General features: G+C 37.6%; 1 protein-coding gene across 4 annotated transcripts in view; it reads right to left on the bottom strand.

Annotated features, from left to right (window-relative positions):
- eys (eyes shut homolog) overlaps positions 1-26,276 on the bottom strand; it is a 153,996-nt gene that overhangs the window by 22,524 nt on the left and 105,196 nt on the right. For all 4 annotated transcript variants that reach the window (XM_051422200.1, XM_051422210.1, XM_051422219.1 and 1 more), the window contains 3 exons: positions 24,524-24,700; positions 14,021-14,171; positions 4,045-4,153 (listed from right to left, as the gene is read on the bottom strand). In XM_051422200.1, coding sequence (XP_051278160.1) covers positions 4,045-4,153; positions 14,021-14,171; positions 24,524-24,700 — 437 coding nt within the window. The remainder of the gene's footprint in view (positions 1-4,044; positions 4,154-14,020; positions 14,172-24,523; positions 24,701-26,276) is intronic.

Here is a 26,276-nt window from a genome sequence, read left to right as displayed (position 1 = left end):
ATACATATCCCGATACAATAAAACATGCTGCAAGCTTTCTTTGATGTGCAAGGTAATTGGGTAGAATTAATGTAGATAAATTCTGTGAACTTGCAGCTTATCGTACCATAACGGTCAATTTAACAAGTACGGCATAATTGTTTCTGCTACCAAAGTAGAGCTGCATAAAAAATGCAGCACAAGACCATCACATATTAGCGATAAATTACATATATTTCATTCAGAGCGGTGACCTCCAGTTGTTTAAATGAATATTGAATACTACTTTCTATTTGGAAGGTTTACATAACACTTTCATACTCACACCATGCACAATGATTAATTTATGAAAGACAAATCAACATTTATCACAGCTTCATTACACATTCTTTCAAATTATGTTAACAAGGCGACAGTGGATTTTGAAATAAAACTCCCCTGAGTCAAAGTGGCTTTCTGGTCAGTGTATGAATAGTTATATAGGTAATAGTATGCAAAATAAATGCCTTCCCTTTAGATTTACAATTTATCAATACATTAATTTCTATAAAAATGTGATCACAAGTAGTGCCCTAACACTATAACACTATCAAAATTGTGTTCAGTAGAAACAAAGGCTTTTCCCATTCCTATGTATTACTTCTTCAAATAATGTGGATACATTTGAAAATGCTGTCAAACTTTCTCTTTCTTTTGACAGTTGCCAACAACTCTTAAACGTGGATACTGACTGTACTTACTATCCTTGTTTGATCCTGTTAACATGGGTACTTTATTTTATCACATCTGGTCATGGCATATATGAGCAGCTGGTTTTCATATAGAGGGTCATTACATTTAATACCTTACTTTAACAATGCATTTATAAGGTTGAAGTTCTGCATTGTGTTGCTATGAGAGGCTGTATGTCCAAAATAATCTCCTTCTTCTCATCTTATCTTAGGTAAAAAGTTATTCTGATGATATCCAACTTTGTACGGAATACAAAATAGGACAAAATCCTTCATAAAGAATACAGCAAATATGATTTCTAATAACATTTAAAATTGCGCTTTGAGTTTTATGTTTTCAATTTCACATCAGCTGTTATGAAATCCTAGCAGTTATATCAGAATTTATAAGGCTGTGACGTCCCTCAAACATTCATCTTGACTCCATGTTGGCTATGAGGAAAGGTGTTGGACAGCTGCAGTGGAGGTGTTCAGCAGAGGGACACTGAGGTGTTAGACCACATAATCATTTGGGCTGTTGGCTTAATGCAAGCTTTAAATGACATATTTGCTGCATATTTGAAAGCCTATGAAAAAGACACGGATGACAGGGTTCACAGGATCATGTATGTAATGCCCCCGCAAAGTTAAGAGCCCTAAGACTACATTTAACAAAGCTTCAAATAAAATAAGCGGCTGTGGCTGGATACTTTTACAATGAGCTGTATTTTATGTGACACAACCAGCTATGAGGCGCTGGAGTTGCATGATTACAACCGGCAAACATGGAATGACTTTATGGTGCCTTCAAGTGTGTTTACCGTGTTTATGAGTCCATTTTAAAAGACCCACTGACGTAATATTCATGACTTTGCAAGTGGACTTACTGAACGAGTTCATGAGTGTTGTATGGTGATTCTTGAGTTCTGTTTGAAGGCAGCACTAGTCAATGTGGCCTCCATTTCATTATTATATTTCTAGATGGTGTTCTGTTTAGATGAACAACTCGGTCCCACTGAAAAACATAGTGTCTCCAGGCAAAAAAGTATTGTGCAGTAAACCCTAATTGAGCTTTAAAAGTTTGTTCTATAAACCTGACCTCAGTTAAAAATGTAGTAGTAAGACTTTCAAAGCAAAATAATCAATATGTTCATGATACTCGAGTTCTTGAACCCTCACACTGGCACACTGTAAGATTTAAGACAGACTTTTTAAACATTTTGATTTAAAAATTTCCTCTCTCTGCTGCAGTTGGCTTCCAGTTCAAACTACCAAAGGTAACAGTGGCTATGACTTGTTTTACTGATTTTACAGTCAAGCACTTCTATATTTTGAAAAAATACCAGTTTATTTTGTTAATGGTTGTGAGTAATGCTCCTCTAAAAACAGCTAATGCCATGATCTTTCTAATGTCTGCAGGGCCATGTGTGGAGTGTTGGTTTTATCTCAAGCTCCTCAAGTCACATTATTCATGGCCTAAAATCACAAATTGGCCTCCAAGGGTTTCAAAATCTGGACTTACTACAATGCCCTTTTATCCTTAGATCCTAGATAGACAACCCTCAACAACAAGCTACAACATGAAGTTCACATTGTAAGTAGCTGCTTTTATTGCTGTATTACAACCTTTGTGTGTTTTCTGCTTTTCCTACTGTCTGTCATTTCAATGCAATTAACTCGAACCCAAACAACAAAAAATATTCATTTGTCTAATCAAATTTAGTTTAATTTGACTGGGGTTTAACAAAACCCATTCATTCACTATGTCTTTAAATCATGGTAACACGTTAGTCTTCTATAAATGCTGGCAATGGGTAACTGGCTACCAATGTGCAGTATAAATGTAGCAAAGATTATTTGTGTACTGAATGTGTTATCAGCACACAAAAAAAAGAAAAAACGAATAGAAACATCTTGGAATCTCAAATTAGACAACCATAAATCACATTGAGGGAGGGGGAGGCATGTTGAGCCTGTGGGAAGGTTGATCCCCTATCTGCGTCTTTGAAAGTGAAAAACAAAATTATTAATTTATTAACAAATATAGGTGTTGTTAATCAAATTAATGAGCCAGAGTGAAAAGACCAGCTTGTGATTAACAAGTGAGAACTAGCTTAGTGCTACTTACATGCTTGTTATTAAGAACATTATTTGCCAAGTGTGATCATCTTGGCAAATAATGTAACAGGTGTGAATGCTTTTAATGGGAGCTCTTGTTCTTCATTCATGAGGCAACTGCTGTTAGTAATTAAAGCAAAAATAAATAAATTGCAAACTCATACAATCCATGATTTAGCTGTTTTAGGCAGCAGCGAGGTGCTTTAAACTCATATAAACCAACACACTAACATATTTTAAAGTATCCTTTATTTGATACTAGTGCTGATATACAGTACCAATGCTAAACCAATATCTTTTTTCTGTACCTTACTATGAAGAAAATCCTTGAAGAAAAGCCCATTTTTTCAACTGTTGTCTAATCACAAGCAATCTGAAAGCAGTCAAAATTAGGATTTCAATCAGAAACGATCTAATCCAAGCAAGTGTGCTGGACTGTATTGGATTGAAGTGCTGCTAAATAATGAGCTTTAGGCCACATTGAGACTAACAAAATGCAGGCTTGTCATACAGCAGGGCAGCCAGAGCAGAGGTTCCAGGAAAATAATGCACAGTTGTCCAGCAAAAGAGCTGAACCTTGCTCAGCTTTTGCCAAAACGCATCATCTGGTAAGGTGCTGTGGTGGCCAATCAAATATTCCGGGTAGATTACTATGTAACATGAACAGCATATTAATTACTGTTTACCTCACAATCCTCATGATGAAAGATAACATGAGTGTAGTTGTGACAACTTTTCCAGAGCAGTAAAATCCTCCCTCATAATATTATAAACTGCTGTGCAGTGTTTTGGCACCTGATAAGCATTCAAACACATACATCTATTACTCAAAACTGGAATTCCTGGATTATTTATTTTGTGTTATTATCATGGTTATTTCATGTCTCCCAAGCACCTAAAGCAACAGCAAAGAACACAATATATTGAATGAGTAGGTTTAACCTCAAATATACAGTAACTGATTCTAGAAATGTTAGATAATAATGTATTCAATAAGTGAACAGATTGACTAATACAAACTATGATTGGCCTGCAAATTGTTTTAAAATGTATTGACATTCATGACCATGGTTCATATGAAAGTCATGCATGCCAACTATCTAGTACGGTTTTAATTAACATTTTACCATGTCTAAGGAGAAGGAGATACAAAACACATGGTTATGGGTTAGAAATGTCAATTTTAAGAAAGTGGTTGTACAAAGGGGTTGATTTGACTGCAGGCAGGTCAGGTTACCTGTGTCACGGGGTGTGACACGTACTCCTCGAGACGGTGAACTGTGCCATTATCTGCAGCTATTTCAATCATACATGACCCTCCTTGTTTGCCAACAGGCAGATTGTATCTGTTGAGAGAGAACAGAGGGAGGTCAGGGTCAGTTAGATAGGCTGCAATATCTGATACTACTACAATAAATCCAGCAAAGCATGAAAAAGATTCTGGTGTCAAAGAGAGTCAGACAGAGCAGTCACAGTAGTGAAGCTGCTAATGTGACCACTGAGACTATACTATTACCTGACAATGTATGACTACGTATACATTACACACTATTTTCTGAGATGCGTTATGCACTGGTAGATTGGGTTGGAGGCAATGGTGCGTTTGTATCCTACGCTAACGGCCAAAACCCAGGAGAGACAACAAAAATAAAGAACGGCTTCCATAGCTGGATTTAAATAATAAGTCCAGAAATAGGTTTCTGCTCATTGCTTCAGCGATGTTGTGTTCCTCAGCACATATGAAATTCATATAATAATGCCTGCAAATACACCACGGATAAACCATAGAGATAGTCCAGACCAGTCAGAACCAGTTAAATTTACATGATATAGCACAGTACATGATAAGATACAATTACTATTTCAAATAAAATGTATATGAACAATAATAATAATAATAATAATAATAATAATAATAATGCTAATAATAAAGATGATGATAAGTAAACAAATCAGTCAGTAAAACATTACCATGGGTGTAAGTGCTCATTATGTCATTCAGGATTAATTAATGATAAAATGAGGGCACCAACTAGATATACATTATAAACCTAATGAGTAGGAAGACAATTTTATCATTTGACCCCCTGTGTCTCTCTGGGGAAATATACAATTGTACTAGTCATTAATGTTGCAGCCATAATGTTAAGTAGCTGGTCTACTTGTGTCATATTCCAGCTTTGGCAAAGTCAAGTGATTCCCTCGCTCCAATTCATCATTGGCATTATACCGGCAATATACAATAGCAGCCTCTTTACAGGGCTGCACATTATGCAAAGGGTCTGCGCCACGCACATAAACACATTTCTGGAGGTAATCTACATGGTGCACTATTTTTTGTTCAATCAGTTTATTCATTGTTTGCCTGTGAACATGTAATACAAGTAATGCATCTCTGATCTCCAAAATCTGATTCTACAAAATTCATTCATCCACTCTTTGCCATCACTCCGCCGTTGATGAGGAAAAGCCGTCAAATGTCTGCTTTAATGGCCAGATGGAAACAATCAGGGCAATCGCCCTCCTGCTAATTTGAAACAGCCTTCCAGGACACATCCCTGAGGCACTCGCACGCATACAACTTCAGGTAGGACTAATTACAAGTAAATCACAGGAGCTGTTTTGTACAAACACACAGATAAACTAAGGGATATTTAAGTCTGCAAACGTGAAATGTAACCTAATGTCCATTGCCATCCTCAAGGTGCTAAGTGTGTTTCTCAGGTTATTCTCCTATTCTGAGTGATTTCTGAAAACTACGTTGCCCTACTGTTCATTTTCAACTCGCAAGAATATAACAAGATCCTGATGAAAAGCCCGAAATGATCCAATATTGCAATCCATGTCTTTGTGCAACTGTTGGTAAGATATTAATCATCACAATATACTCCCTCTTGCAGAAGGTATGTGAGACATATTTTGGTGCTTACTACAGTAGCTTTTTATTTGGCCTGCAATTGCTGCAGAGACTGTCCCTATGAGACATGGAGAGCATGCTCACTAAGCAAACAGGATGATGTTACTTGATGAGCCCTCGTGAGCACATTGAATGCTCCACCGGGCTAATTTACATTGGTCCTACTCTAAGGCAAAAATGACTATTTATAAAGATGACTATGACTGCTTTACTTGGTCTAGTAGCTAGATAGCTAGGAATATGCCCCACAGCTCCACATCATCATCACCACCACACACAGAGACATACAAAGACAAAACCACAATGGATTACATTACACAAACAAACATATGAGTGAATCAGAAGAAAAAGAGACCAGGGTTTGTCTAGCGAGAGATGAAGCACTGTGTAATTTCTTATTGGGCTCCCAGTGCACCATTCAGTGCTGGGTCTCATAGGACTAACAACAGCAAATTCCCAACTTGAGGTAAACAAACAAAAACGTATGAATATTTCATTTTCTCCAAACACACAAAAACACAATATGGCTATGATCATATTTACTTACTCCATCATCATTTATGCATTTCTTCATCTGGCTAATGCGCTAATCATAAGTGATTTGTCATCTCTAACATCCTCATCTAGATCACTTCTTGTGTGTGACTAATTCAGTGCAACTGCATCACTGCAACTTTCCCGAGGATCGCCACTGAAATATTACCTGCAATGTTAAGGGACCTTGCAAATATTTTCAGCCCGGCACCTTTACACAAAGGTATTTGTTAAACCTGATAGTAGGTGTTTGTCTTTACAATACTATTTCAAAGAAGCCTCCTTCACAGTCCCCTGAAGAAAATTAATAATGAGGGAGGATCATCACTAAAATATTACTATTGCATAAAACATCTGAAAGTATTGGCAACAGATGGCAGTAAAACATCATGCACTGCACTGGTGCTCTTGCAACAGTTTTCCCTGCCTGATAGGCAAGATGTAATTTTTTTTTAATGGCTTATTATTCTAATCATATTTCGGATTCTTACAAAAAAGCAAATGATAATGTGGAACACGTTAGTGGTGAATTTATAATTTGCAAGTCTTTTAGTGACTTAGAGTCAAGAGTCTATTAGTTCTGCAACTAGAGATGATGCTCAGTGGTAGTTCATACCTGCGAGCAGACAGAATGTAAATGGGTCACACATATTACATATATAAGGAAGACGTACCACCTGTTACTTTGATATTCAATTTAGCACAACAGGCTGTAGAGTTACACATTAGATGTGAGTGAAGACAAAGAAAATAAATCCCCATATGTTCCATAATCACACAATCATGCATTATTGTGTGATGTCATAGTACACCACAGAACCTATTGCACAAGACGTCAGAAGGGATCTGTTTGTTAGTTTTTCTTAAAGTGCAACAAGCCCTGTATCAGACCATAATCTACACCTACATTGACTGTAATGCCTGCTCTGGCTCTGGTGCAGTGACTTTCTCACACGCAGCACTGCAGCATTTGCTGCATAATTTGTGCTGTGACTGGCAAGCCTCAATTAATTTGGCTAGCCTGTGTTCTATCATTATATCTCCACCAATACAATTAGACAGCACACAGCAAGCCTCTTGGCATTGTGGGGCTTCACAAAAGAAATTCCCAGTGAGCAGGCAGGGTTGCTGGTTGCTCCTTCAATGAATCTTTTATGGGGGTACTTGTCAATACAACACTGAATACTATGTTTGATAAACATATGCTACCTCAGATTTGGCATTGTATCAAGAGGATGTGGATTTAAGAACAGAACGCTTAATATTAAGACCTCACTTTTCACCCAGTTGCACATATGGCATGGCACATCCCCAAAATAAATGTTGTTTCCCCATTACTCTTCCAGCGATTAAAACCCAGTGGGGAAAGTGCTATGGATGGGTTCTGTCCACTGTTAGTGTAGTTTGGAAGAAGTAATCAATGGCTGTTTACTAATTACTTTTCTTAATTACAAAGAGATTACTTCATTACACAGATAAAGACTAATTAAAGCAGTGATTATTTTACTTTTGAGTTACCTATAACCCTACACACATACCCATGTATACCAAAATGTAGAGTAAATATATGGAAAGTAAACAGCCCTCCTAGTTCTTTATTAGCAAGAATGTTACTGGGTGAGTTGACAGAGGTGAACAGGCGTTTCTGGACACATTTTGAACTCATCCTACGTTTCTATGACATCAATTCACTCCTCACGTGTTCTGAATATTGCTACTATTTTGAAATTCTTCAGCATTTCTTCTGAAAGCACTGTTTTCTTCCTCTTACAGAAGCTGTTGCTAGGCAACATTTCACATGTGTGTTTTCTTTTACATCAAAACATCCAATGCTCAGTGAATAGACATGAGTTTAAAAGATTCAATAAATACTTTTGGAATTCCATATGCAATGTAAGTGCTAGCATTTTCACTAGTTCAATAACAAATCACCAAAATGTAATCATTAATGTGTTTTATTATCAGAGTAAAGAGTAACAGTGACAGCAACATACTTATTTATTCATGCATTACTACCCACAACACAGTGGGTTCAATATTTTAAAAGTGCTGTCCTATGCTGTGTTTGGACGTTTAAAGCAAGAACACATTGCTTCAGGAGATTTGAGACTTGAGGCAGGGGAGGCTGGGTGACTCAGAAATGTATAACCAATGGAAAAACATTAGTTACAAACTTTTAAGAAGACAGATGTCATTGTGGGAGTGGAATGAGAAAATCTCAGACTGGGCTACAGACTTCTCAACAGAAAGCCAGTGTTACAAGCTCAAGGGTTAAGTTTAAAATAGTGGGTATTTAAAACAAAAAGTCACTATTGAGTTTCATTATAGGAACTGTACGATCCAGTGTTTTTGGAGCTTGACCTTAAGGGAATAAAAGTCAGGACGTCTCGGCTTCTGCTTCATCAATCATCCATTAGTCATAGGTTTGCTGGTGTGATCCCTGGCTCACCCTGTCCACACGTCGATGTTCCCTCGAGCAAGGAACTAAACCCAAACTGCTCCTGCAAATTGGTCCTGATGTAAAAGAACACAAACACCAAAATAAAGGTAGCTTTAAGCTAAAATGGCTGCTAAATGAATGGTGGTATGGTGGTGGTACAAGTGCTTTTATGGTCTGAATGAAAGCATTTTGAATCAATTGGACAGACATGAGTTAGGCAAGAAGCAATCCAAGTCTGAATTATAAAAAGACATGCAACAATACTCTATCCAATCACCAAATAAGCATACAGGTGAGATATTTTGGGTCCTTTGCTTTCGATGATCAAGCATTACATTGACATATCAAAAGAAAACTGTGAGAAAATTGCAAATATTATAGCCAGGTATTAAGGCACGGCTCTAACTGAAACCAAATATCCAGTGCATTTCAAACAGAAATAATAAGACAATCTATAAAGCTACCAGCATGATCATCAAAACTTATGAGTTGCTAGACACAAAATCCTCTGTTATTAAAAGGAATATTCCCAGTAAGTCAATACCATACCTAAGACACCAGTCCCAATTCTTTGACTGGAAAGAAAAAAAGTAACCTAGCATAAATTTCAATAATCGTATCGGCCAGGGACTCCTGTTCACCTGTGACATGGAAATAAAATGTAGAAAATGTAGAAAAGCTATGTGTCATCCTTAACCGTTAATCTTTGACTGTGTGTGAATGAAAATGACTACAAACAGTGAATGCTAAGCACGACAAGATTCAAATAATAATGTACACAGGGGAGCATTTGGAGTCTACCAGTCTCAAACTTTAATCGTAGCAGTATTGTCCCAACCATCCCCAAAGGAAAACTTACTGACATCAGAAACAGAGGAAATAACAAACATGTCCTCCCCAAATGAAAAATGACACAGCACCCCCCCCCCACTCCCCATTGTGAAATTAAATGACAGCACAGGGCATTTCAGTAGTCGTAGTGGCCTTTTGTCTTGCCAACTTTACAGTCTATACTGGAGTGCTACAAATGGGTTGTAGATTTAATTGTAAAAAAAGAAATTCAATTAAATCTTTCTAGAAAAAGAAAAAAAAAATACTTTAAAGTTCCTATGTTATGGTAATATTTTTAGTGTTTCACATCTACTATCAATCTGCCTGTCCATTATGCATACTTTCATTGGAAAACACAATGCACCGTAACACCATTACATTCAGAAAATCTGCATAACTATTGATAGCGCGCCTGAATAAATATAAGCTATAACATCCTACGTTCTTCAAACAAAACCCACTGTTTCTACAGAGACTGCAGTACGAAGTGAAAGTCAATCAAATGCAAGCTCCTCTCTGCTCATTTTAAAGAAAGGTCTACCCAGTATGTATGTATATAGAGGCTTGTTTGGATTGTTTTGATCGTTTTCGTGCAGTCCTACTGTACAAAAGCTGCTCAACAAAAAGGAAAGCGTGATTCATTCAATTATGTTTACTGCCAGAACAGGCTGCTAAATTCTTGATTAAATATTCACAATGTCTTTCATCCCTTTGTTAGGTATGATTAGCAAGATGGAGTGGTGCAAGCAGTTCTCTGTGGCTTTGACAGAACTGCAAAAAGGGCGGGGTCAAGAAAAATCTGAAATACCTTCACAGCAGTTTTGTAATATATATATATATATATATATACACTGTATATATATACATATATCTTGCATTCATTGACATGTATTACCTAAATGGTGTTGATACTGGAGTGGGAACAATCTAGAGCTAAAACATTCGAGCTGCAGCAACAGCTGTGTAGACCACCCACTAGAGGGCTTTTAATGTCATTTAAATAAACCCTCCACATTGTTTAATGCGTTGTTTGGTGCTCATCATCGTAACTACTTTCGGCAGCAATTATGTCATTATCAAAACTACAGTGCATAAAAGCCCAACATGGATAAACATCAAGACATAGTAGGATGCCGTATGCCTAACAGAGGTGTCATATCCCTTTTTCAAGTCAACAATGCTGCACCAGCACAAAAAAGTGCAAAACAGGAAGCTACTATAGTGTATGTGTAGTACAGGATCAAGTTAAAGTGGTGTAACTGTATTAATATCAAAGCATGTTAATGTTTTCTTTTTCTAATGTTCTAATCAGAACAGCGCTGATGACAATATATATTGGTGGATTGAAAGTAAAAGTGTGTGTTAGTGATAGAGGAGGGAGATGAGGGAGATGTCTGTGTTACAATGACTTCAGGCAATTTGGATTTTCCTTGTTTGGAGCTCAGATTATTTACAGTTAAATACAACCACTGCCCTGCACTGCATGGATGCTGACAGCAAGTTGAAGCAGCTGCATTCAGTGTTGCCAACTATCATCCAAGGAAAATAGGTACTTGCTGCCTAAACATGACTGGATGATGTCATATACTCATTTGCATATGAATAAAATTGCTGAACCGATCAAGAATAAATAGAGGCAGAGCTCAGCAGCAGGGCCTCTCTCGATTCTCCCTCTGGCTCGCTCTGCCCTACAGTGCCTGAGCTGTATCCCCGTGTGCACCACAGGGACAGAAGATCAGCTGTGCATGAGGAAACATTGTGATCACATCTATTTTGATGAGACATGCAAGTTGTGCAAATGCATGTGGACCAGGTTCAACATTTGTTACCAAATTTGTTGCCAAATGCTTAGGAGACAACTGTTTTCCACTGATAATCCAAAAGGGTACCTACATTTGCTGCTTGTGGCTTTTAAAAAATAACTGCACCCGGGGAGGCATCTAAAATAATTTCTAAATAAAAAAAGTGTGGGAAGTTGGCAGAAGTAATTGCTTTTGATTATTATATTATTATCTAACGAAGCTAATACCAAGTGACTCCAGTGGAGATACTGTGATGCAGTTCATGCACTGTACATCATGTTATTGACGCTCAACATAAAAGCATTCACATGTTGGGTTATTTTTGTATGTGCTGTATTGTATGTTATGTTATGGTGTATTTTCTTATCATGTTATGCATTTAATCTGAAGGTTTGTTGTGAGGAAATAACTTAGATGATAACTTAGTTGTGCTTTTAGCGCCAATCAGAGTTTTGAATGGCAAAAATCATCTTTGTCACTAGTAGTGGACACATCCGTTTGGATATGGATCCAATTTATATGCCTTTGACAAGCAAAATGTGAAATTGGTCTCAGCAAAGGCAGCACTCAATGAGAATGAACTTAAGTCTCCACTTCAGCTTAGACACCCCAAATTTCAAAACATCCTCCTTGCACACCTCATTCAGTATTAACCTAACAGGATAACAATGGGGTAACAAATATAATTTATTATTATATTATTAAATATTTTATTATATTATCATATTATATATTTTTTATTATTTTTATTTTATAATGCACGTCATTATGTAAACAGGGTTAAATCTAAGCTTTTTAATGAGAACCAGGCTTTTAAAAGGTCCAGTGCACAAGGGAGAAACTATGGTAACTGCAAAAGAGCCAGTGTTTGGTTTGTCTGTCTGGGCTGCTGTAGAAACATGGTGGTTCAACATGGCGGCCTCAATGAAAGGTAACCAACGGCTCATTTTAAGGTAACAATTCCTATATTCAGGTGGTGAATGAAATGATATCTGTATATCATTTTCAGCAGATATTCTTAAATGTTAAACACTGGACCTTTAAAAACAGTTCTGTATATGAATATAACTACTGCTAAATTTAAATTAAAATTAATTTCAATGCCCTGGTGGAGTGTAGCTTTTATAATGTAACCTTTAATAATCTGGACAGATATGCAGTGTCATGGATGGTTCGTTGGTGGTTTATTGACCTAGACATGCTCTACAAGGACTTATTATGTATGCAAGACCTTTCTTTTTAGGTAAAGAAGTATTGCACACTGTGCAGTGCAATGTATAACAAAAGTACAAGTATAAGAAAATTACCAGGTCATTCAGAAGTCTAAGGTTTGTCTACTGTATGTAGTCAAGATTAGAGGGTCTAAGGCACTTACAGAAAAACGTTCCACAACCATTTACCAAAATGGCCAATTTTCTCAGCAGATTGAATATCAAAGGTTAATGATCCTAAATCTCTCTGTGAACTACATCTGTAAGTTATCCTCAAGAGGCCAGGGATGGTAACAGATATGTTGCCCCCTTTTTTATGTCAAAAACAATACAAGTAAAAATAAGTTTGAGAAAAACTGAATATGTGATTGCAATTTCTGTGTATATTTTTATGAAGCAGACAGATAGCTGTTAGTGCTCACCATGCCAAAACCCAAACTACCAGCACACTGGACAGTTTTCCTTGTTTATGTCCCTGACTTTTGACACATATCCGGGACTGCACTGTTGCTGAGGTGCACAGAGATCCAGGGCATTAAAGTCGGGATTTGTCTGATGTAACAATCTCTCATTGCAACTCTGTATTATTGTAGAGTCAATTCTCTGATTAGCACTGATGGGGACAGCTACTGGGACAGACAAGCTTTCACAGGGCTTTATCAAAGAGACCATGACATGGAACCCATTGAACATAATCAGAGTGGGGAGCACTGAGCCCTGCACACAAGTCTTTAAATATTCTTGTTTTTAGGCTTTTGAAAAACTGAGTGAATAAAGTTGTGTTTTAGTTACTTTATATAGCAGTAAGATAAGATATTCCTTTATTTATCCCCCTTAGGAGAAATTCAGGTTGACACAGCAGCAATAGGGCAAAGTGGTGCAAAAACAGAGAACAAAGAATATCACAATAAAAATATTACTAATATTATTAATATTAGAAGATATAAAACTATAAATGAAAATATATACACTATGCATTGTTCAAGTAGGACATGGAGTGCAAAATATAAGCAGAAAATTAAACTAAAAAACGAAAACTAAACTGTTGAAATTAAATATAAATAGTGCAAAAGGCTTGTGCGTTGTAGGTAGGAGTTTTAAACCAGTCTTTGTCTGGCAAAGCAGTGTAGGCATTGCATTTTTTCTTTCTTTCATCAGAAAATCATGTTTTTGTGATATTTGATTGGTATAGTGCACAGATCAACCATATTAATCTCTGTGTGTCACTCTACAGACAAGAAGGAGTTTAAAATCTCTGACAAATTGTTGATATTGTGTGCCACTGGTTGCTTTTATATAGTGACAAACACTGTATTCACACTTTGTGTCTGCACACTTTGTACACATCCTGATTGATAAAAACAAGGCTGATAGTTTGTTTTTCCACATTTTGACAAAAAATTGTTATTTCTAAGACAGTAATGATTTTGGCAAAAGAATATTAGAGAATAAAGAGGAAAGTAAGAGACATATCATACCGGATTGTGATTGGAATCCATCTGTTATTATTGATGTTCTGGCCTGCGGCTGCATTCAAAACATGACTGCCCCCACACCCAAGTTTAGCAACAGGGCTTCCATCTTGAAGGAACACATGAAGGAACTGATCCCCAAAGTTTTGCTCCTGAGCTGAAATGGCAAGAAAATGTGGTTAGTAAAGAGTCTCTATTTCTGTATATCTAAATTCAATACATTATGTAAGCTACAATACACATGACATTACTCCAAGCTTAACTGTCAAGATACTGAATACAGAAAAGGTGTTCCCTCGTGAAATAAAATAAAAATGTTTCAACAAGAAGATGATAGATACATGGTTAGAAACAGAAAAATATCTAACATGAACATAGTGGTAAGTAATTATATTATGGTCAGGGTGATGGATGGACTGTTACTTTTTGCATTTTCCATTAACTTACGTTAACATACGGCTGACTTTTCATAATGATCTGTAAATCCCAATCCATCTGTCCTGATAAGCAGCAAAAAGAGGTGGTATACTGTAGGACTGAGAGGAACCTTGACATACCCAATAAAACCTGATTAATGTCAGTGTGTTGACCACAAGGTCATACTAGTTGTGATCCATACGGAGCACCCAAAAATGCGAGGAAGGAGTCCTGCCTGCCAACAAATCCATTGCATAGCAACACAATTGGAATGCCTTTTTTTACACAGGGGTTTACCAAGACCCTACTTCAAACTGTTGGGCACTTCACAAAACATGCCATAAACACGCAGGGCAACAGTGAAATGTTTCCTACCTCTGTTTATATGCAGCACTACTATTTTTCTTAAAGCATTCAGCTTGAATGGAAAAAATGGCATACAATTCAGTCACTCTTAGCCAAGTGAAAAATGACAAGATAACATAAAAAGACAATAACCAGAGATAAATCTACCCATAGGGCTTCGAAGGCCTTTGAAAGAGTCTGGAGAACCACAATCAGTTTTTACTGGAGGATAGAGGACCTCTCCACTGGATACTTCCACATGAAAGGGCTTGTAGGAAATAAGACAAGAAGAGATCGCTGCTGCAGGGAACCTGCAAGAAATTACCTGTGATAATGGTTTGCAGTACAATGTATCAGGACTGCACCAGTATGAGCTGATCATCTCTGTCTTGGTTGCAAAACGTACTGAGTATGTTCTCAGCCTGATGATAAAGGCCAGAAACTGTTTCTGTTTACAGCTGTTTATAGACTCCAGTACATTATATCAAAATAGGAGTTTCTGCTGGGCTTGCACAGAGTCTCTTGCAAGTGAGACAGTGCCATGGGGGAGCGACAGACAGCGGCAGCATTAATCCTCCCACACAGGCTACTAGGGTCTTCGGGAGGGAGGTGAGAGAGAGCGCACCCCAGTCCTGCATCGCTGTCAAAGAAGACATGAGCAGAGGGCAGGTAACATAAAAATGCAGCTCTTTGAGAGAGACAGAGATAGAGAGAAAGCCTGCCACTCTTGTGGCACTGATAGGGAAGACATTGTTGCAGGGCAGAAGACAGAACAGGAATACTTCCCTGTTATAGAGACCGAAAATGTTCGGTGATTTCAACAATAACACAACTGAATTAGAAAGAGTGACATGAAACAAAAATCCAGAGTGAGCTACTGAGTAGGAGCAACACAAGCAGGATTGACCCCTTGAATTTCACAATGATAATAATTGAGCTAGGACTCAAGAGAGGCAGGCTGGTGTAACTCGCTAGGCTAGAATATGGACAGAGGTGTGTGGGCTGCAGAGACAGCCTTAAGTTTTTCACAATGTGTGCCATCTCTCATGAAGTAGTGGCATGGGTGGAGGATTTGGACACCAGCGAAAAATGGTGCAAAAGCTGAGCTTGTTGTTTCAAGGCTGCATGGGAACTGATATGAAAGCTCTGAGCAATTCCTCCAGGGTAAGAAGGGCATCCAGAAAATCCCCATCTCTTTGTCAGAAGGAGCCTATGCTTAGCTTAATATGCTACACTCTGATAATGCATTTTCTAAGAAGACTTGGAGGTCTTCCTTGTCATAAGACTCAAAAGGGATGCACTTAACAGTGCTATATTACCAACTGCTGTTGCTGAAGGCGCCACAGGAGGAATATCTTGTTTAGATAATCCACAGTTTCCTTATCCTTGTTCTGTGGAAGACCCATACCCCCTGACAAAATAGCAGCAGCAGGGACAAAGTATTATTCATTGGAGTGAAAATATATTTTATATTCCGGCTTCATTTAGTTAGTTCACATCCTAGTTGAAGAGACAAATTTCTCTCTGTCATTCAGTAATTTTGTGACCATGAAGGGCGACTTTGTATGTGAAGTTCCCCAGGGATCAATTCTTGGTCTCTTGCTGTTCAGTTGGCCCATGGAACCAGCAGGCTATATCATCCACAGACATGTTTGTTATTATAGTTCTAGTTAATTCTATTGACACTATTTTTGCTGTCCCTTTAGGGTAGGTTCACACTGCGGGCACAAGTCGGATATTTTTTAATCATATGTGACTCATATCTGTTTTTCATGACAGTGTGAACAGCACAAATCACATGGAATCTGGTCTTTTTGATATGGGCCACTTTCATATGTGGTCCAAATCAGATACACATCTGATTTTTTGTAATGCAACCTCAGTGTGAACAATCATCTCAGAATTCATGTGACTTTTACGTCACTCTAGATCTACGTTCTCCATGCAGGTCACTTCAGGACTATGATCTGTTCACACTGGAATCTGATACGGGCCACATGTAGCAAATGATGAGACAAACAAAAACAAAAAAACTTATCTGAGCAGTAAATAAGAATTGAGCAGTAAGGTTTGCAGTGGACATCAAATGGATGTCTAACATGTTCCTTCAACTGAAGAACTAAACAAAGATTATCTCATTTAACTTTCATTTGTTTCAGTAAAGTTCTCTGTATTCATAAATATATTGAAATGGTTTGCAATGACACAAAAAAGTTTTCCTTTCTCATGCATCGATTATGACTGATATTTTTAGCATACTATGTCTGCATGTACATATATTTTACAATGTTCTTTCCTATTTTGCAAAGCAAATTTTCACTTCCCTTGGAATCAAATGTTCATCTGCAATTGCAATCCAATACACAGCCCTGCCATAACTCACAGTTTTAGTTTTTCAAGTGTTTAAATTTAATTATATGTTTATTATTAAAATCATAGGTAAAGGTGGTGTTGCACTAGCCAACATTATATTGAGAGGTGTTTCTTTTTTTTGTCCACATGGTATTACTCATCAGTTGCAACTTCATTGTGATCCTCACACATGTAGGAGTAAACTAAAATATATGCTCTCCAGCTGCTCTCCTGAGCTGTGCCCCTATGCTGATGCAGAGAGCCACAAAGATTACACCAGGACATTAAAGCAAGCAAGCAAACTTGATAGCAGCAGTGGTAGGGATATACACTTAGTGTCCACTTTATTAGGTATGCCTGTACAGTCTGACGAAATCCAATACAGCTGTTTTACTATTAAGTCTGCTTTAATGATGCTTATAAGGTTTTTGTTTTTTTGAGACAGTCACAGAGGTATTAATAAATTATATTATATTTAGCATAGTTAGTGATAGGGTTAGTGTTGTACTAGACTGTATTATATTTAGAGGTGACCCCATCGCACATATTTGTGATTAGATAATTCTATATTTACCTTGTTACTTCTTTGCATTCATCTACCTCTTTACTTGTCCTTTGTCCTTTGCAGTCTCCATGTACTGTATTTAGGTGTTAAAATGTGTGCCTTGTGACTGTAAGAATGGAAGCTACCTGCTATTCTTCTCTTGCAAGCAAATCTTTCTTTCTTTGTGGCATGAAATGAGGATATCTAGTGTTTCCTGCTTATTCAAAGACACAAGGCTCTATATCTCAACCTTGACTTCCTTGCCTGGATTTACTTTTGACACAGTCATTTTTTGTTTGTGGTGTGGTTAAGAGAGATAAAAAAAACAAAACACACATTTCAGGAAAGCTTGAAAATGTAATGGGAACATGTATCAAACGTTGTGGTATACTGCTATAATATGATTGTCTGGGACTGTTTTTAGCATGGTAAGAGAAGGCTGAGAGAAGGCACTACCAGGAATATGACTTGAGGTAACAAACAAGCACCGAGGCAATGTTTAATATTTTTACTTGATGCCTATTTTCAGTAGGATTACGACTCTCAACCAGCGGTCTCTCCAAGTTGTTTGTGATTCTGGAAAAAAAAGTCACCTTGAACAGCGGGAGAGACTGAACTGAGGTTTTTCTTTTCAACTGCTGTGAACCCACAGTGGCCAACAAATACTTTTCATGTATTTCACAAATTTACAGAAATGTTAAACTGTTCTGTATAAAACTAGTATTCACAAAATAACCTTAAAATAATGGAGAGCACCGAAATAAAAAAAACAAACCCAGAAAACCATTAAAGCATGTTTATGTGGAGTATTACACTTGGCACATTATCACCTATATTATTGCCAAAATACAGAGACTGTTTAGAGTTAATGAATGCGGCAGCAACGAAAATCACACAGACGCAACTTCCTTCTGGAGCAATGAGCCTCTGTCTCCTTTTCAAACCAGTTGTTTCCGCTTAGAGCCATAACTCATTAGCTGACAAATATTATTTACTATAGATGTCAATGTTGCCCCATCTTTTACTTTTCTATTTTTCTCCTGTAAGGATATTGTTCCCTGTTGTCCCCATGGCCCTGTTACTCTGCACCGAGCCTAACAGAGCGTTCGTCCTTTTGTCAGAGCCTGTCACCTGTTCTCTCTCTTGCTCTCTCTCTCTTTGTCTCTCTCTCTCTCTCCCCCCACCTCCTCATATTTCTCTCCTCAAGCTGACAATTGAAGTCCAGGGGGAGACTCACATGTTTGCTTCAGGGAGAGGTGTAAAAAGGGGAGCAGAGAATAAGGAGCAGGTCTGGCAAAGAGATTCTGCGCATCTCAATGCATGTCTTTTGGTTTTCTTCTGATTAACTTTGTCTGTTTGATCTCTGGAGTTTTCTTTTCAGTTCCTATCCTCTGATGTGAAAAAGACGGTGCACTGTAAGCCAGGAAGCATTACTAGATAAAAGGCACTGTGCCCTCTATATATGCTTTCTGAACATTCATCTCTCTTCATGACAAGGTTCATAGTCTGCTTTCTGGCTTCCATATGCTGCAGCAGTGAAATATTGTAAATATAATTTGGAATAAGGAATAGAGTAGGAATTGATTTATCTGAATTATAAATATGTTATTTACAGAACCTTTCACATTTGTTCACATTCAATCTTGAGTGGTGAAAGCTCTTTAGAAGTGACAATGGTGTCACATTGTCACAGCAGTCATTATTTTTTCAGACTAATCTATTGCGTAAATCAGTGAAGACTCAGACAAGCAGTGACTTGTGCTCAACGTGGCCAGATAACTGGAGAAAGCAGATATATGAGCCAACTAATATGACAGGGTGGAGGTGGACCAATTTTGCTAGCTTGACATCAAGCACAATCTAATTTACTTGACACATCACATCTGATAACTGACTTCAGGCATTTTTCCAATGTGATCTTCTTCAAGCTAGCTCCACTGAGATCTGTCCCTGATGAGTTAATTTTATTTTTTAATTTTTAAGCTAAAAAATAAAGATTCCATATGCAGGAAAATTCCTCAATGATTAATTTTTCTTTATTAAAAATACATTCTGTATTAAATATATTAATATCTATGTCTTTATTGTTACAGATCTGAAATGCAAACCCATTTTGTCTTGTTTGCTATTCACGTCCACTGCACACAAAGGGATATGAAAAACACTAAAGGAATGTCTTGCATAGTTTGAGCACAATTTCTTTGTAGTTTATAAATGCAAACTCTTTCATATGAAGTGCATGGCTTTTAGCAGGTGTGAAGGTATCCTCAATCAAGTACTGAAAAGCATCTAAGGGAAAAACATGACTGAAAAATATACACCTCAGTTCCCTACAGCTGTATTCTTTTTGTTCCTGTAATGTGCTGTTTTTTCCAAAAACATTCCAAAACAAGCATTAAGCTTGTGTGTTTGCATAAAGCATACTAAAAGCTTTGCTTTGCAATTATTCTGCCGCTCTGTTCTCAAACCTATAATTTGACAGTTTCAAGTATTTCCTGAATAATTCCTCCTAAACTTTCCAAAACACAAACCACTGAATTGAACAACAAATGATTAATAGGCTAGTGCAAACACACACACACACACACACACACACACACACACACACACACACACATATATATAATGGGCACAGGGTTATTTGTATGGAAGATGCTTGTATTATTATTATTATTTTTTTATTTATTGAAAATTTCCTACATTGAAACACAGAATTTTTGGTCACTTTAATTAGGCATTATTTGTCTTAAAAGGTATACTACCATTGACTATGTGTTTTTAAGGCTTAGCTGGTTGACCTTTCAAGTGCACCAACCTTATATAAAGCACTAATTTAGAGGTTCTGAAAGCTGGCTAATTAATAGCTCCTTAAAGACGAAGATTTAAGTCTTTGGTGGAACACTAGGGCACTCAGCAGCCATCATGGGAGGTCAATGTCAGCTCAGAGAGAGAAAAGTCAAGCTATTATTACTCCAAGGAATATGAGCCTGTTTTATGGTAAAACTACCAAAAACTTTTAAGTATCTTTGCACACTATGGCTTACACTGTTAAAGGTTATATAAATAAGATCTATAGTGAAGTCATAGTGTTATGAGCAGATAATGACTGCCTGTGTTGTTATCGTAGTCTGTCTGTGCTGCCTTGCCATGCATGCATGTTTCTCAGAGAGTGACTGAAATAGCTGTTTTCCTGATCTACGTCGGTGAATTAAGGATTTATTTCAACCAAACCAGAATTGGTGATTGTTGGAACAGAGGAAAGACTAGCAAAGACAGTTTTGGTAAATTAGATTTTGTTTCTTTCCAGTTTGAATTAAGTTACAATGTTATGATGGTCTGCAAGGTAAAATTACAGATTCTGTCTGGTGGCAAGCGATTTCTGGTCTGTCTCTGCCGGTTTGTACGGATCTTTTCCTTAATGTTGTCAGACACTTAAATCGCCAAAAATCGGAGCCTTTCAGTGGCAAAAACAGTGGACGTACTTTGTCAGGCACATTTGGATAATCCCCAATGATTAGCTACGCTGCAGCCTGTTTCAGATTTTCAATATTTTCACATCTAATAAAGGATTCATTTCTACCAAACCAATGTTGGTGATTGTTGGAATGATTGTGGAAAGACTAACAGATGGTTTTGCCATGTTTTTATTCAGTTTAGGTCCAGGTTGAAGTATGTTTTATAATTATCTGTGAGGTAAAATTATGATGAGATTATGAGATGCTGAGGTTAGGGTTTGTGCGACATCTAGTAGCAGTAAATTACATGTATACAACCTTTAAAGGCATTTAGGAACAGGAAAGAAAAGTTGTCGCTCATTTCTCCCCAGATCTACTGTATGTAACTGTATGTAACTGTATGTGCATTTTTAACTAATACTTCTGTATGTAAATGCAGATTGTACTAGAATCAGTTGTTTGAGAAAAGGTTATATTTAATGAATTAAAAATGATTTGTTTGAAAATGCATGCAATGTAACATGTTAGGGGTTTTTGAGGGGGCATTTTACACTTGGATTTAGGTTACTGCTCACCACCAAATTTACATCAGTCATTGAAGCCAGAAAATTCAGATTTTGATCAAAGGAGAGGAAGTGTGGGTGAACCCTGTGCTGTATTGCAATGCTAAAAAGGTCTATAAATGTAAATAGAGGCCATGAACCTGTAGATAATATCACAGATAAGGGGTTGTTCTAGGTTACACCAGCAAGATGAATGTTGTGATGTCCACACCCGGTTAGCGTGAAATAAATCACCTGTGATCACCACACAATGCATGGCAGTTACAGTTCTGTTGGACCTGCACCTGACTTGCTGTGGTGTCACATGGGGACAACGATAGTCTCACAGCATCAAGGTGGCTTCAGTTTTTAGAGCGAAGAGCTGCATTTGCGGTCCACGGAGACACACAGTTGGATGTTTTTTGGAGTCATTAGGAGGACCCGCCGCTCAGGGCACTTGTGCAATGGCTTCACCCCTAAGGTGGCTGCTACTTAATATATGCATCCATACTATGAACAGATGTATAATACACACAAAGCTGGATAAATGGAACAAAGTTCTCATGGCTCAGCTTTCTCAAGTCCTAAAAAATTACCACAAATCTACCGACTCCTCCCAAAACAATGCTCTATTGTTGCAAGGGTCTACTCAGCGGTTGTCAGGCCTACCTATCCAAATCTGTAACAAAAGAGAGTGTGTGTGTGTGTGTGTGTATGTGTGTGTGCGTGTATGTGAACAGGTGTGGGAACAAAAGGAGCTGGCACAAGGTGCATGTACAATGTAGAGCTCACAGTTGATGTAAAGGGTCAGCCCAATCCTTCCTCCCCATGTGACCAACCGGGTCTTGCCTTCTTATGAGGATTCCTTTGTTTCCTTTTAGGTTGTGAGCTCAGATCGTTAGCAGCAGCACAATAACACATACGTCACAGCTGTCTACAGAAAGCAAGGCTGTGTGTTGTCCTTCACCAGAACATCATGTACCATGTTCCCTTCTCTCCCACACTTTCTGAATGACACATGGCCTTATTATTAGAATACTTTGTGACGTTGTGGTTGAAAGCATTTTTTTTTAAAAAGCATGTTTAGAATGTCCTTCATGAAAAAAACTGACCTAGACTGAACTTAAGTGTCCACGAGAAAAGCCGGATCAAATTCTTTTAAAGATAAAAAACTGAGTCTTAGTGCTTCCTGGCCTTTCTCCTGTAGCCTTGGAAACATAGGACCTACCTTTGTGTCCCAAAATTCCCTGCAACAGCAATAGATGATTCATGATGCAGGTGCCACCAAGTGACTTTTTTCTATCAGTCCAGTAATGTTTTATATTATTTTTTGGTATAAGTAAATATGTTTAATAAAAATGATACTGAAACACCACAGGCAGTTGCTTTAATCCACTCTTTTACTCATCTCTTGTGTAATCCTCCCCTACATTCTGAAAATGTTACTGAACTTGGATCAATTCAGATTTCATTCAGTGCTTTCTTGTTTTTTTTTCTTCTGCCTTTTCATTGCCACCATAACTGTTGCCAAGCATTCAGCTTGCTACCACTCAGAAACAGTATCATATTTTCAATGTCTTAATGTAATCAGAGGCTGATTAACACAGCACAGACTGATGTATAATTTCTGTATTATTAGGGATCAAAACAGAAGACATTGAGAGCAGTAACAATAGTGATTACAGGCACGAAAACAACAAAATGTCCCTTATTCATAACATGTCTAGACAGCTTTACACAGTATGGACTTGCCCTTGTCCTTTGAGTGGCTTACATCACAACATAAATAATGCTTCAGAGCACAAATTTGTTTTCTGCAAGTAAATTCTACTATAGCTGCACTGGAAGTATCTTGGTATGCCATCATAGGATCTGTTTTGCCCACAGTTTGCTGAAGGGATATTTTGAAGACATTTATCAACAGATAGTATCAAATCTTATATATATGTATAATAGTTTTCCATTTTGGGAGATATGCTTGAAACTAAAAAACAACATATACAGGGTGAAACACCATTGTAAAAGCAGCAAGTTGTGGTTTTCAGGTGGATTATGTGCTGAACTAATTTTCGGCTAGGTGCAATCAGTTTGTCAAGCCTTTTCGTCACTATGTGGTTGTCAGGCAAGAAGTAACTGCACCCAGCTTGACTTCACACTTTGTTTTTTGTTTGGATTGAACAAATGAGATATATTATTGTTACCTCTGGAGAGGGTCAAGCTTGCTGTTTCGCCCTATTTCCAGTCTTTATGCTAAGCAGTGCTATGCTAAGCTAACTGCCTCCTGGTTGTAATTTTTGACACAAGAGGTCTCATCAAACTTTTGGCAAGAAGACAAATAAGTGTGTTTTGCAAAATGTACTGGTAACAGAAAGTATTTGGTAGAAGGAAAAGTAATGAATTTTATCACTACAAATGCTTACAAATGTCAGGAGTATCTTCCACGGTGATGGCTGCTATTGGTTCTCCCATTATTGAGAGTTGCATGAAAGTGGTATTGCCAGATCTTTTTAAAATATTTTGTACATTTATATACTCCTGAGTATGTCTGAGTATCTAGCTAGGAACGGCACATTTATTCCTCATACACTGTACAGCAGCAACACGCAGTAATAGCCTCTAAAAACATCATTACATAAAGCAGTAAGAGGCGATTGCTTGGATATCAAGGCTATACAAAAACGAGACAAACTTTGTGCACTCACAAGGATGTAGGTGAGGAAAAAGGCTTCTGAAAAGGTATTCAACACAAAAGGCATATAAAGGGGATGTGTATATCTTCCAACCTTTATTTGCAGTTGATTTCATTCTGTTGCAGCCCTTTTAAATGTTTGCGATAAAGAGAGAATATACTCACTGTAGAGGATTGTGCCCTGTGTAGATCTTGTTTTCACTGTCAAATAGAGAATAACGTTGGTGTCCTTGACAGTAGCAGGTAGATTATTACTGGCACCAGAAGGCTGGAGAAGGGATGCAAGAGGCTGCAGCTCCAAATAAGATGTTCCATCGAATGAGGGGATATATATTGTGGTATCTAGAAACAAAAGTAAATAAATAAATAATTTAATTAATTAATACAAATTGATTAAATGCATTTAAATGGAGTGAGAAAATTAGAAGAGTAGAATCCTAATATTCATTGTTTACACATTTGTACTTATTACACTTATATATAAATGAAGAACAACCAATCTAGTAAAAGCAATGTCTTACAGTGCTTTTGTTGGTCGCCAGAACAGCGAGAATTGGCTGGTGTGTGCCTTCGCAGCACTGATAGCTTGCTTGTAAGCAGAGTCAGCAGGGCCCTGTCAGGACTATGCGCTAGTGTGTTATTTCCCACTGGATGAAAAAGGGGTATGACTTTAAGGAAAGGTGGAGGAGGCACCAGCTCAGGTCATCAACTCCACAAGCCAGTGATGATCTGTTGGCTTTTACACAAAGGACACTGTACACCTGGTGGATAGCTTGCTGTTCAGGTGCATGACAGTCGATTCAAAATAGGCCACCCCGGCCTCAACTCAGGGGATCCTACCTTCAGAGTCCATCTCTCTGGAAAACTGCAGTTTATACTCAGCTGAGAACTCACAAACAGGGTTCCAAAAACTATTTTTTATTAGACGTAAGAGAAATATGAATATCCTCTCATGTCCTGTGTTCACTTTTTTGGTGCTTTGACGCTGGATCAAACAGATTTATTAGGCAGACCTGTGAATGACTGACAACATTTAGAACAGACTAGAAAGTAAAAGAAAAGCATTACAAAGAATACTGACAAATTTGTTAAGGATGTAACATATAATGTATGGTCAAAGTTGAAAGTTTCGATGATTGGCTTAACAGTGGCAATGGTAGCGATTTAACTGAGGCGCAATCAATGTCAAATGCAGGAAGAACTTACTCAAGTAACGTTTATGTGGCTGTTAACACATGTGAATGTCACAATTCAGTGTATAGGTTCATATACTCTGATTGTGTGAAATCAGGTTAAGCCTTACTCAAATATAAAATGGCCTATCAAATCAATGCACACCATTATTACCATGTATATATTTTTGTAATTCACTGCTGAACTGCTTTATCTGTGACTCAGACCATACTGGTGGACAGTGGTGCAATCGGTTTATTTATGACAGCAGGGATAACGCAATTCCTGTGTAAGTCATTCACGTCAACAGCCTTTTCTGAAAATGGCTGTAAGGAGGCTATGAAAAGAAGCCCAGTTATATAGTAAGTGAAATTGCCGGGTTTGACAAGGACTGCTCAGTGGCCTTGGTCCAGCTTAATGATCAGTTACGAGACCAAAACACTTGAGAATAGTTTCTTGTCGTATCATTTTTCCAATGGTCATAATCTTGTTCACCTGTGTACTCTGCCACTTTCCAACTCTTCTTCTTTTCCTGACCAATCACAGTGGATGACTCTTCTGAGTTGTGCAGAGAATTATGTGGAGCAGACATGAAAGCCAATACTTTAAATTACAAAGAGAACATAAAAACAGTTTCTTTCGTTATGGAAGGAGCAGTTTCCTTCGGTTGAAAATGATGAATCAATCCTGTAATGGTTGTTGGCAATTTCTGAGTAAGGCAGATTGAGCTGGCTCATTTTTAAAG

The sequence above is a fragment of the Dicentrarchus labrax genome, unplaced genomic scaffold (assembly GCF_905237075.1).
Source record: "Dicentrarchus labrax unplaced genomic scaffold, dlabrax2021, whole genome shotgun sequence".
NCBI classification, from domain to species: Eukaryota; Metazoa; Chordata; class Actinopteri; family Moronidae; genus Dicentrarchus; species Dicentrarchus labrax.
Note: the sequence above shows the minus strand (reverse complement) of the source record. Positions and strands in the feature narration are given on the sequence as shown.